General features: G+C 46.3%; 1 protein-coding gene across 7 annotated transcripts in view; it reads right to left on the bottom strand.

The window, feature by feature from the left end:
- Positions 1–9,907: 9,907 nt before the first annotated feature.
- The window catches only part of ROCK2 (Rho associated coiled-coil containing protein kinase 2), a 155,746-nt gene continuing 151,750 nt past the window's right edge, over positions 9,908–13,903 (bottom strand). For 5 of the 7 annotated variants that reach the window (XR_012902516.2, XM_075923480.2, XM_075923481.2 and 2 more), the window contains 2 exons: positions 13,263–13,362; positions 9,908–11,427 (listed from right to left, as the gene is read on the bottom strand). Coding sequence is in view for 5 of the 7 variants with exons in the window: in XM_075923480.2 (XP_075779595.1) it covers positions 13,275–13,362 (88 nt within the window). In the remaining 2 variants the exon portion in view is untranslated. The remainder of the gene's footprint in view (positions 11,428–13,262; positions 13,363–13,903) is intronic. The other 2 variants (XM_075923482.2, XM_075923483.2) reach the window with 1 other exon arrangement.

Here is a 13,903-nt window from a genome sequence, read left to right as displayed (position 1 = left end):
AGCTAGATTAGTAGAGGATTGGATAAACAGGGGTTTACTGTGTACCATTGAACCCAGTTTTTTACCTATCGCCATATACATTCTGACCTGGGAAAGAATGGTTACTTACCTCGTAACTGTTGTTCTTCGAGATGTGATGCTCATGTCCATTCCATGTAGGTGTGTGTATGCAGCATGCACATGTCATCGGAGATTTTTTCCCTCAGCAGTACCCGTTGGGCCAGGAGGGGAGCCCCTTGGAGTGTCACCAGTATACCGGCTAATATATAACCCTGCTGGCTCTCCACCCCTTAGGTTCCTTCTTACCGGACTACTCGGAGGAAGGGGAGGTGGGCGGGATTTGGAATGGACAAGAGCAACACATCTCGAAGAACAACAGTTACGAGGTAAGTAATCGTTCTTTCTTCTTCCAGTAATTGCTCATGTCCACTTGCGACACGGATACCCTGGCATCCTGCACGCCGGCCATGGCATTCTGGGGAGAAGCGGCCATGTGGCCCTGGCCCAGGCTGTGCCGCGCATGCTCCACGGTTGCCGGACAGTGGGATGGTCATTGGCCCACTCCTCGACCACTGGCCACACCAGCCCCAGCGGTCAGGGGAGAGGTGAAGGTGGTGGTTTGGCCCCCACTTGTGCGCACCGGCCCCATAGCTGACAGGGAGACGGGCTTGGGTGCATGCGCCAGGAAGCTGGAGGGGTAGGAGCCAAAGATGGCTGCACGGCCCTCCCCACGTAACATGCAGCCCCGGTGGGACGTATAAAAGAGCCACCACCATGGCAGGAAGAGGTCGCAACGTGGCGTGAGGAAGGAGCAACTCAATAGGAGGGAGGTAGAAAGTGACCCAGGGTGCGGCTTTTGGACAGCCCATGGGTTGGTGCGTTACGGGTCTCAACCCCACCAACCGGACCTGGGAACACATTCCCAGTCCTTAGGGCTTTGGGTCGGGGCTCGGAGTGAGGGTGGGCTCAATCTCCACCCACACACACTTTCCCCCGCTATTAGCAGGCCACGAAGGCCTCTGTCTGCGGGGATATAGTGGCAGGCTTGGCCTAGACAGTGGATTGGTGGCACCACTGGTCCAGTGTGTCCTCGAAGTCACCCGGGAGGGTGGAGTAAGAGGGGGGCCTCCCTCCGACCAGTAACACCATTCCACGTAGGTGACTCCAAAGCAGAAACCCCAGGAGGCAGGATCTGAGTTCTAACCTTCTACTGAATGGAGGACAGCCCTCCCCAAGGCAGCATCCTCCCTTGCCTGATGTGTCAGTGCATAATGGTTAGCAAAGGTGTGGACAGAGAACCATGTGGTTGCCCTGCAGATGTCCAGGATCAGGACCTGAGCTACAAAAGGGGCAGGGGAGGCCTGTGCTTTAATAGAGTGGGCCATGAGGAGAGGAGCTGTGACCCCTGCCATCCCGTAGGATTCCCTAATCCATACTGTGATCCAGGAGGAGATCCTTTGCGCAGAGACCGGCTGACCCTTCAGCTGTTTCTGAATGGCAACAAAGAGACGAGGCGACCTGTGGAAGGGCTTTTTTTGCTGTAAATAAAAGGCTAAATCCCTCCTAACATCCAAAGTGTGTAACGCCTGTTCTTTATGCGATGTGCGGGGCTTGGGGTAAAAAACTGGCAGGAAATGTCCTGAGACACATGGAAGTTCAACACCACCTTAGGCAGGAAGGCGGGGTGGGGGCGTAACCTGACTTTGTCCTTAAAGAAAACTGTATAAGGGGGGTCCGAAGTGAGAGCCCTCAACTCGGACATGCGCCTGGCTGACGTGATGGCCACTAGTAGGGACACCTTGAAGGACAGGTGTAGTAATGAACATGTCACCTGGGGTTCAAATGGAGGTCCCATGAGTTTGGACAGCACCAAGTTAAGATCCCACTGGGGAACAGGCTGCTGAACATGAGGATAAAGTCCGTCCAGGCCTTTCAAAAACCTATTTACCATTGGGTCCCCAAAGAGGGTCTTACCCCTGGCACCTGGGTGAAAAGCGGAGATAGCCACTAGGTGGTCCTTAATCAAGGAGAAGGATAACCCCTGAAGCCTAAGATCCAGAAGGTAGTCCAGGACCAGGAGGACTGGGGTGTCCATAGGGGGCACCCCCCTCTGGGTAGACCAGATATAAAACTGCTTCCACTTAGCCAAATAAGTAGCCCTAGTGGAAGGTTTTCTGTGCTCCCCAGCAACACGTCTTGCACACAGGACGTAAACTGAAGCTCTGCCATTGTCAGCCACGGAGCTTCCATGCCATCAGGTACAGGCACCGCAAGTCCCTGTGGCGAAGTCTGCCAAAGTCCTGCAAGATCAGGTCAGGGACAAGCGGGAGCGCGACCAGCCTCTGTCATGACATGCTCAGGAGAGTGGAGAACCAGTGCTGCCTCGGTCATGTGGGCACAGGGACGCCCTGAATTCCCACACCCACAGAAGCACCTGGTGGATCAGCTGAAATGGTGGGAACGCATATAGCAGACTCTCGGGCCAGGGAATTAGCAACGCTTCTCAGATCCATGAGGTAGAAACACAGAATCATAGGACTGGAAGGGACCTCAAGAGGTCATCGAGTCCAGCCCCCCGCCCTCAAGGCAGGACCAAGCTCCGGCTACACCATCCCTGACAGATGTCTATCCAACTTGTTCTTAAATATCTCCAGAGAGGGAGATTCCACCACCTCCCTTGGCAATTTAATTCCAATATTTGACCACCCTGACAGTTAGGAATTTTTTCCTAATGTCCAATCTAAACCTCCCCTGCTGCACTTTAAGCCCATTACTCCTTGTCCTGTCCTCAGAAACCAAGAGGAACAAATTGTCTCCTTCCTCCTTGTGACACCCTTTTAGATATTTGAAAACCTCTATCATGTCCCCCCTTTATCTTCTTTTTTCCAAAATAAACAAGCCCAGTTCATGAAACCTGGCTTCATAGGTCATGTTCTCTAAACCTTTAATCATTCTTGTCGCTCTTCTCTGCACCCTTTCCAATTTCTCCACATCTTTCTTGAAATGTGGCGCCCAGAACTGGACACAGTACTCCAGCTGAGGCCTAACTAGTGCAGAGTAGAGCAGCAGAATGACTTCACGAGTTTTGCTTACCACACACCTGTTGATACAACCTAGAATCATATTTGCTTTTTTTGCAACAGCATCACACTGTTGACTCATATTCAACTTGTGGTCCACTATGACCCCTAGATCCCTTTCCGCCATGCTCCTTCCTAGACAGTCGCTTCCCATCTTGTATGTATGGAACTGATTGTTCCTTCCTAAGTGGAGCACTTTGCATTTCTCTTTATTAAACCTCATCCTGTTTACCTCTGACCATTTCTCTAACTTGCTAAGGTCATTTTGAATTATGTCCCTATCCTCCAAAGAAGTCGCAACCCCACCCAGTTTGGTATCATCTGCAAACTTAATAAGTGTACTCTCTATCCCAATATCTACATCATTGATGAAGATATTGAACAGTACGGGTCCCAAAACAGACCCTTGAGGAACTCCACTTGTTATCCCTTTCCAGCAGGATTTAGAACCGTTAACAACAACTCTCTGACTACGGTTATCCAGCCAATTATGCACCCACCTTATCGTGGCCCTATCTAAGTTATATTTGCCTAGTTTATCAATAAGAATATCATGCGAGACCGTATCAAATGCCTTACTAAAGTCTAGGTATATGACATCCACCGCTTCTCCCTTATCCACAAGGCTCGTTATCTTATCAAAGAAAGCTATCAGATTAGTTTGGCATGACTTGTTCTTCACAAACCCATGCTGGCTATTCCCTATCACTTTATTACCTTCCAAGTGTTTGCATATGATTTCCTTAATTACCTGCTCCATTATCTTCCCTGGGACAGACGTTAAACTGATGTTAAACTGAGGTAACAGAACCCTAAGCACTTCCTGTTCTGATGCATGGCAAACAGGTCCAGATGGGGAAACCCCCACCTGCGGAAGATGTCCAGGGCTACATTCCCCTGAGGGTTCACTCATAGCTGGAGAAGGACCTGCTCAGCCAGTCGGCAAGAGTGTTCTGGGAACCTGGGAGATAGGAAGCAATTGGATGGATACCCACCTTGATGGATCCCACAGGAGAAGGGCCTCCTGACACAGGTGAGGAGAGCGGGCACTGCCCTGCCTGTTGATGTATGAAACTGCCGACATGTTGTTGGACAGGATGAGGACCTATTTGCCCCGAGCAGGGGGAGGAAGGCTACATAGGCGAGGTAGACTGCTCGCAGCTCCCTAACATTGATGTGCGGAGAGAGATCATCCTTTGACCACGTACCTTGCGTCTGTATGTCTCCGAGATGGGCCCCCTCCTCCCCAACCGGTGTCTGATGCATTCCTCACATGCTGGAGGATCGGTAATGGCCTGGAGAACGGGACTCTAGCACAGACCTCCTCTTCCTGGGTCCACAAGTCCAGGGAGCAAAGGACGTCGGGGGGAACTATCACCACTCTGTCCCAAGCATGAAAGGACGGGCTGGGGAGTCTGCGCCAGCCATATCTGCAGTGGACACATGAAGAGCTTGTCATGCTGTATAAAATAGGTGCACACGGCCATTAGGCCCAGAAGGATCATGCAGGCCCTGGCCGTGGTTATCAGGAATGTCTGCATGTCCGAGACCACTGACCTGATTACCAAGAAGCGGGATCTGGGGAGGAGGCCTTGGCTGTTGTCTAGTCCAGATAGAGTTTGTGGGCACCAATTACTGGGATAGGCACCAGAACCATTTGGGCACATTCAGAAGCACCTCCAGCTCCTGAAAGAGATCTTGAACTAGGGTGCTGTGGGCCCGTACCTGGTTGGCAGAATGCCACTGAAGGAGCCAGTTGTCCAGGTATGGCAACACCTGGATGCCTCGTTTTCTGACAGCTGCAGCAATGACAGCCATGCACTTCGTGAAGATCTGGGGGACCGTGGAAAGCCCAAAGGGAAGTGCCGTAAACTGATACTGGTTCCTGCCCACCATAAAACGGAGGAACCAACAGTGGTGGGGCACAATAGAAATATGAAAATATGCATCTTTTAGATCAAGGGCAGCGTACCAGTCTCCGGGGGCTATGGAAGGAATGATGGATGCCAGAGTCACCATCTTGAATTTTGTCTTGGCGATGAAGGTGTTGAGATCTCGGAGGTCCAGAATGGGACGAAACCCACCCTTGGCTTTGGGGACCAGGAAATACTGGGAATAGTTTCTGCCCGACACCCCCGGAGGAAACTGCCTCTGTGGCCCCCAGCGTGAGAAGCTGAAGCACCTCCTCCTGCAGGAGAAGCTCGTGAGAGGGGTCCCAGAAGAGGGATGGGGCAGGTGATGACATATCCCCTTCGCACAGTTTCTAGGACCCAACGGTCTGATGTAAGAGATACCCAGGCCCAGTGGAAAGGGAATAGATGGTCCCAGAAGGGAAGGGGTGAGGCTAGTAGGCTATCCTTGGGTGTACCCTCAAAACCCTTGGCAAGATCCTGAGGATTTACTGGGTAGACCTTGACACTGGTCCTGGGTCAGCCGAGAACAACGTCTGCCATTCCTCCCATTGCCGTTCCTGTTACGGCAACGGAATTTGGGGTGTGCTGGGAAGACCTAGGGGCGTTCCTGCCTGAGAAGGAGCACTGCTGGGTAGCCAGAGTGTGAATACCCAAGGACTTTAAGGTGGCCCGGGTATCTTTGAGGCTGTGCAGACGTTGGCCCGTCTGCTCAGAGAATAAGGAGGAGCACTCAAAAAGGGAGGTCCCGTATGGTGTTCTATAGTTCAGGGAGCACCCTGAATCCTTTCAACCAGGAGCTGCGGTGCATAACCAGCCCCGTGCCCATGGCACGTGCAGCCGGATCGAGGGCAGCCTGGAGGGTGGCTGTAGAGATTGCCCTGCCTTCCTCCGAGAGGGCTCTAAACTCAGGCTGAGAGTCCCTAGGGAGTAGCTCAGTGAACTTATTATCCATGGAGGCCCAGGTGTTATAGGCATAGTGAGACAGCAGAACCTGCTGGTTCACTATGCGAAACTGTAGGCCTCCCAACATGTAGGCTTTCCTGCCTAACAAATCCATTTTCTTGGCGTCCCTATTTTTTGGGGTAGCACCCACTTGTCCCTGCCTCTTCTTTTAGTTCACTGCCTGGATGACCAGGGACCCTAGAGGTGGATGGGAGAAGAAATATTCGTTTCCCTCCTGGGAACACAAAGTACCGATGCTCGGCCCTCTTGTCCATCGGTGAAATAGAGGCTGGAGTTTGCCAGAGGGACTTAGATATTTTGGCCACCGTTTTGTTAATGGGGAGGGCCACTCTGGTAGGAGTATCAGACTTCAAGATGTTGACAGTTGGGTCGGCGTCCTCCGACACTCTGTCAGCCTGAACTCCCAGGCTCTGGGCAAGGCATCAAAGGAGGCCCTGATGTGCCCTCGAGTCCATAGAGGGCGTGGTAGGAAGAGTGTCACCCAGGGCCCCGTCAGGGGAGGAAGATGAGGACCCCTTCGCCCCATCTCCAGAGGGGCCTCAGCCTGCAAGAGAACCTGAGAGGCCACTGGTGAGGGCTCTGTGGGTGGCTGGACCACCTGGCCCTCTGTCTCTAAGGGCCGTGGGGAGGTTTGGCCTGGAGGAAGTTACTGCCCCACGTGGGTGACAGGGTCCGTGGGGTCGCCCAAGGGGGTGCCCTGAACTCAGAAAAGACCAATGCCAGCCTAAAGGAGCCCATGCCCTGGCTCTGGTGGTAGGCTCATGGAGTCCAAAACAGCCATCGAGACAGGCCTAGAGATCTGTGGGGGCCAGGACTGCTGCATCACCAGTACCAGGACTTGCTGTGCCCATTTATGCTGTTGCTGATGAGCGGAGATACTCCAGTGCCATGATCTGTGGGAGTGGGACTGGGACCTGGATCCCCTAAACGACCCTGTGGACTTTGCCTCTGAGTCAGTTGAATACTCTGACACTGACCATGGTGGGGCGGAGGCAGATGCAGTCGGTGATCTGGTTGATGGGGTATGCCGAGCTATTGACTCCAGTTTACCTCGGTGCCGGCTGAGAACAGGAGGAGACATGGCCAGACCCGGGACCTGGAGGCCTTGAACAGAGCTGGTGGTCATGGTGGCTGTTGCTGCACTTGATGCCAGTCAAGACCCTTGCCCTGGTGCCAGGTCTGGTGCCGAGGCACAGGTGGGGGTTGAGGTCGCTGTTGCTACCAGCCCTGTAGACAGCGATGCACTGGGGCCCGGAGTGGTGTGGGAGGTGACCGTAGCGGAGCGGTGCTTCTTAAGATCTGGTGCCAGGAAACCTGGTGCCCTACGCTCCAATCGGTGCTGCCCAGAGTTCTTGATCCTTTCCCAAGGCCGGGGCCGGGACTGGAGAGAGAGACAGTTCAACCAGATCCCTGGCTGCCTCGAAAGCCTCCGGAGTCAAGGGCTCTGGGAAGTCCCCCATCAGGCTGGCGTCTTGGTGCGGATGTAGTTGCTTGCCCAACCGAGAAAGTCTGGGCTCAGCACCTGATGGTGCCGAGTGTCCCACTGGAGGGCACATGCCATGGGGGCGACCTACCCCTGCTAGACCACCTCTTCTTCTGAGGCACCGGGGACTAGGAATGGTGCTGAGGTCTGTGTGGTGCTGGGGAGGTGCGTGAGTAGACTGACTGGTGCGCTCTGCGTTGCCAGTGCCGGGTCTGATGCTGGTGCCGGACGTAAAGCCGCCTCCATTAGAATGATTTTCAGGTGTGACTCTCTCTCTCCTGCTTCGTCCATGGTTTAAAAGTCTTATAAATTTTGCAGACTTTGGACAAGTAAGCCTCTCCCAGGCACTTAAGGAAAGCAGAGCGTAGGTCACCACAGGGCATAGCAAGAATACATTAGTACATTACAACGACCATCACGGGCGGTAAGAAGGAACTGAGGGGATGGAGGGCCAGCAGGGATATATATTGGCTGGTATACCAGCGCCACTCCAGGGGGTTCCCCTGGTGGCCCAACGGGTATTGCTAAGGGAAAAAATTTCCGACGACACATGCACGCTGCACGCGCACACCGGCATGGAATGAACATGAGCACTCACTCAAAGAAGAAACTAAAGTTCAGTGTTGCATTTTAATCACCAAAAAAAGGCCGACCAGATTTTTATGGGAGATTTTTTTTTTTTTTTTAAATCACACAAAACTAAGAAGCCTGCTAATAATAATGTAATCTGGAATGCAAAATTGTAAAGATTTTAATTACAACCATTGCACACATACCTGTATATCAGCTTCCTTTTCCTCATACTTAGCTCTTCCCCGTTAGCTTGCTTTGTAAACATTACCCACATTAACCTATTGATTTGATTACATTCTATTCTCAGTCACACTTCCACCATAGTCCAGGTAGAGTCTATTATATTCAGTATTGGACAAGCTCATCCTTTGGGCAGAGTTTCAGAAATATTTGCCAATACCATGTTTTTTGTGGTACTAATCCTCAACATCATTGCAAACTTGACTTTTCTTTTAAAGGCATTTCTCTGTGAATAAGATTAAGTGATTATAATACAATGTACACCAGTCATTAATTTAATAAAGGCTACTGACATTGGCATAATGTAAAGGAGAGATATGGGAATTTTTAGACACACTCTTCGTTTAGAAAATTTGATTTGCCTTTATTTAAATTCTCTCTGTTGAATCCCAACACCAGGCTCTCAAGCACTGCTTAGAATAAAAGAGCCTTGGTAGTCTGTAAAACTAAAACCAATTCTCACTGAAGATATGTCTTTACTGCAATCACGGGTTCTGACTGCAGCTCCAGTCAACATACCCGAGTTAATGTTAGTCTAGCAAGTTGAGGTCCCAGAAGATTGAAGTCGCAGCAGTACGTGCTTTAGTGCAGGGTAGGCAAACACACCACAAGTATGATAATTTCTCATCGGGCTAGCCCTCCCTGAAGCTTGTACTGCCATGGCTTTGCTGCTCCAGGACCTGGACTAGTTAGATTTTGGTTAGCTCTGATATGTTGACTCAAGATGCAATCATGCCTAGTAATTACAGTCTAGAAGATGTTACCTCAGATTTCCTATGTTCGCTCCAGTGGCTGAGTACTGTTGTTCCTGAGAGAGCAGAGGCAGTATCGGCAGATTTTCTAGAAATGTTTCTTTTGGCCCTTGGGAAAATACCAGAGGCCAACAGTCTACACATTACAGAGAGTACTGATTGTCACTGTTCAGGGCAATGCATCTGTATATCCCCTCAATGGTCCCAGAAGAGCACCCACTTTCAGGTTCCTACTCATTCATTGCCTCTCTTGGGAAGAGACTTGGATCTCTCTCCCTTCTTATTTCTAAGGCTGCACCATTCTTGGCCTTCAATGTGACCTCCTTCTTGCATTAGATTTCTTTACACTTTCCCCTGTAAATGACAGATGTTTATTTTCATACAATCATGACAAATGTTGCCTTTTCCCCCCAATTAACTACCAGCATGTCAAAATCAGGACCTATTTTACCTTATTCAGTTATGCATGTGTGTGTGTGTGTGTACACACACACACACATACTCACTATTTATGCATTCAATGAATGGAAACAGTTTTATTGTATTTAAAATTTTGTTTTGTATGCAAATATGCATTACCTAAAAGTATGCTTTATTTCAGTAAGCTACATGAAGCAGAGAAAGGACAAACACCTTCTCCGTGCATTGGGCTAATGCTTTAACTGAAATGAAATAAACATTTTAGTTTAAGAATGCACAAATAACATTTTCAGGTTGAGAATGCATAAATATAAAACTGAGTACAGACTGGGTAAATTACATTACTAATACGATGTAACTATATTCATTTTCAGCACTCTAGTGGGCCTAAGTCCACTCTTCATTATAGTGCTGTATAAAAGTCACAGTCCTATCCTTTAAACAATTCAACACTGTTCCCAAAGATCAAGCGAAAGGTCTTCCTTTCTTGAAATATTAGATCATGTTTTTAATTATCACATTACCACACAACATATATATATAAAAAAGAGACCAAGTAGGAGGCTACATATTTTTTTTTTTTTTACTGTCCATGTTTAACAGCTTCCTGTAATTGTATAAAACATGCATTTTCTGGGATAATTATGAACACAGCATGAATGAGCCCACATAAATTATATTTTTGTACAAATCCAAGTAAAAAAAAAAAAAAGTCAGATTAAGTGCCACTGAGGCCCTTTATTCCCAGCTATAAGTTCTCAAAACACACTACTGAAATATTTTTCTATGCCTATGTGCTAGAGAACTGGATTCAAACATTTAAAATACATCTATAATCTTTTAGTTTTCTTTAGAGTTTGGGACAGTCCTTGGATATTGTACTGTGAAAATGTAAAAATAGTCACAGATTTTTTTCCAGAAATAAAAAACACATCTAGGAGAGTACTCAAAACAAGGCAAAATGAAGTTTCATAGCACTTAATAAGGGTAATATAAAGTCAATGACTAATATTGAGGTTTGTATAAAGGACTGGATGGAAAGTTACATGTAACACGTGAAAGTTATATTAGTTTCAATACTATCAATTGCTGTTTCTGTAACGAATATTCCTCCCCCCCCCCCAAAACCAATCAATATACATTCAAAATAGGCTGACATTGATATAATTGTGTGTAAAAATAGTGCACTATTTTTTCTGCCACAAAGCAAATTTGTATCCTAAGAGCTGGTAAACATTCTTTTTTCCTTAAATACATAAAATAGGCATAGACCTTGAAAAATTAAATTAAGGCATTCAGATAGGTAAAATAGGTCCGCCCATTATGAAATAATTGAAACTAGTATGTACTTCAAATGTCTCATACAACATGCAACTTTTGATAAACATGTATGAATGATATTAAATTCAACATTATGGCTTTACACAAGTGCATAGTTGCAACTGCAGTAAGTAATGGTATCTGATTAATATGCATAAAAAAATAAAGTGGAAAGTTTTTTAAAACCCTCTTGCAGTATTACAGTACAATATATATACACAGTATAATGGTCACTTCTTAAAGATGCAGTCTCTACCACTGTGGAGGATCTTTCCCACCTACTTTTCTGGCAAATATGCTGGTGGCATCTCTCTATGAAAGTTGAAAGATGGATTTCTTCAGTTTCAATTTTCATTCTTCTTTTTTCTTTTGTGAAATGTAGTGTGTATGTCTTTCCAAGTGAACTTTTTTGGGGACAAGACTATAAAAGGTTACCTAAAGTATCCTTTTACGATTACCAACAGTCCTTATGAGATCAGTTACCCCCAAGGAAATTTAAAGTAGCCCTCAGAGATCAGGAATTTATATTGCAGCAAAATATTGTAAACCTCTGATATATATAGCACAGTCTCTCAGGAAAATATATTTTTTTTAATAAATTTTGGGCATCATGTTTCAGTCTTGTTTTAATGGGAAGAAAAGTATCACCTTGAATAGTGACTGCATTCACAGAAGGCAGTTAGCTGAAAAAGAAGAAAAGTTTGGTCATTAAATGCAATGCATGTCCCTCTGCTGAGAAAAGAAGCTTCCTCCAAATTTTTATTTTAAATACGTACTTCTGGCATTTGCAACAAATGCTACTCATTTGCACTAAATAGTATTATATGTTGTTTAAAACCCCTATCTTATGCATCGCAATTTCAATCTTATTCTAAGATTAAGAAAATTACATTTTATTTATACTAATAATTTAGTTCATTGAGCATTCAACTGATGGAATTCTAAGCTAAAAAATAATTCTGTGCCCAATAATTTAAAATTCTGCAAATGCTATTTCTTAATAAACAATTTAGAGGCTTCAGTATGGCAGCAGAGAGTACAGGCCACTGGCTGCCTAGAGGTCACCCTACAACTCTCCTCTCCAGCTGGGACCCAGACTCAGCAGTGAGGTTGCACCTGACCCCTGACAGTGCAAGAGCCACACCTACCCCAGAAACACCCTGGGGGCCTGCCTCGCTGGACACACAGGCAGGTTTGGCTTGGCATAACAGTATCCAAGTGTGGAGGAGCTCAGTGTGTATGTGGAGGGAGATCCCAGTGTGAAGTTGAGAAGGCCTTGTGTGAGGGTCTAGATTCAATCTGAATACACAGGCACTCACTGAGGCAGAGTTCCAGGTGCAGTGACAATGAGTCTGCAGGAGGAGTACAGGGGAAGGTGACTGAGTCTCAGCAAGGCGGGGGAGGTATTGGGGGAAATAGGGCTTATTGCAGGGGTCTGGGTGGAGAGGGCTCAGCAGAGATAAGAGTTAAGGGAGTGGTGATTGGTGTGTTAAGGTCTGAGTGGCTCATTGGGGTAATCCAGGTGCAGAGGGAGTGGAGTTCACTGATATGGGGTCTCAAGTGTATAGGGCTCAATGGGGTATAAACTGGGTGTAGAGGTGTAGGTCCACATGTGGAGGGGGGACTTGATGGAGGAGTCCAGCTGTGTGTGGAGGAGAGCACGAGGTACAGAAGGGGGACTGTGTGTGTGTGGGGGGGAGGAGAGGGAATGCTGAAACATGGGTTTTGGATGGACGGGAGTCCAGTTCTGCATACAGTGACCCCTTCTCTCTGTGGTCGAGGAGCAATGGGAGCAGAAAGCAGGGCAGAGGAGTGTATGCAAAAGGGGGAGATTTGCAAACTAATTAGATCACTTTCAGTTAAATTATGAAAACTTTATAATAGCATTATAACTTTATGTTTTATTATAGCATTCAAGGCATTTAGCTCATTGCATTAGCAATGCAACTTTACTTTGCATTTTTCCAAGTGCTCTGTTAGAAAACAAAAAAGCACAGCACTACAGAAAAAAGCCATGTTATAAATCTGTATTTCACAGCACTATTAGGAGATGCAAAATGCAAAGCTTGTTTCAAGTCTGCTAGCCATAGACAAGTCACTTTACACTTTAAAAAGGCATTTATTACAGCAAACTGACATGTCTTGAGTGTGTCAAAGATTAAAATGTGACAATTTTATTCTTGTATCTCAAAATTGGCTTGTATATAAAGGTTAGCCATACTACCACTGCTATAAGTATATTTTGACAGTATCAGTTATCTCCTTTTCCGCTCAACAGGGCAGGCAGGCATGAATTCTGAACAGAAATCTGTAATTAAAATAATGTATTTAACTAAAAATGATATTTGCCTTTTAAAGTGACAATTCTGAAAATGGATCTTTCAAACCGAATGAAATCTCATTTTAATATGTATTCAAAAATGAGATCTCAGATACCTTCTCTGCTTTGAAAAACAAAATCCAACTAGCATGCTTTATTCAAAAGGCAAACATTGCATTCCTCACTACTTTGATTTACCCTTTTACATCTTCAGAAATCAAAAACATCGTCATCATCATCAATATCATCAACATCATCAAATGACCAATCCCAGTCTTTAAATGCCAAATCAAGCAATCTGCAATAGGAGGTTTTGATGTTTAAGATAAACTACACTTGATTAAAATAATCCAGAGTTCAATGGTATAATTAAAATTAGTATTTATAACAACACTGCCTTGTGTACATTATCTTCTGATCTAACATTTCATGACATGTGACAACAAAAAGCGAACTATAAATGAAGATTAATCTTTATACAAGAGTTTTCATTTCTTTATACATAGTCCATGACCATGCTAAGTGCATTTCCTTACATTCCACCTTGTTTTAACACGTACACACACACCTTGTTTTAATAAATTAGATTAATTTAGCGCTCATGTAGATCAGTATATTTTATACACTGAAATTTGAGAAGGAAATCACAACATAATGTGGATTCCATTTATATTATTCATATCACTCTTTCAAGCTCAACTGAGGAATCCTTATTTTTGTTACATTTTATAAAGTTGTGAAATCATTACGTTGATGTTGCAGTTTTTCTCGACTGAACTGCAATTTGACATTCATTTGCTAAATCTTCCATGAAACAATATGACATCCATGAGCAATAG

This window comes from Pelodiscus sinensis, chromosome 3, assembly GCF_052426305.1.
Source record: "Pelodiscus sinensis isolate ZL-2025 chromosome 3, ASM5242630v1, whole genome shotgun sequence".
Lineage (NCBI taxonomy): Eukaryota > Metazoa > Chordata > Testudines > Trionychidae > Pelodiscus > Pelodiscus sinensis.
The sequence above is the reverse complement of the archived record's forward strand: the minus strand, read 5'-3'. Positions and strand labels throughout refer to the sequence as shown.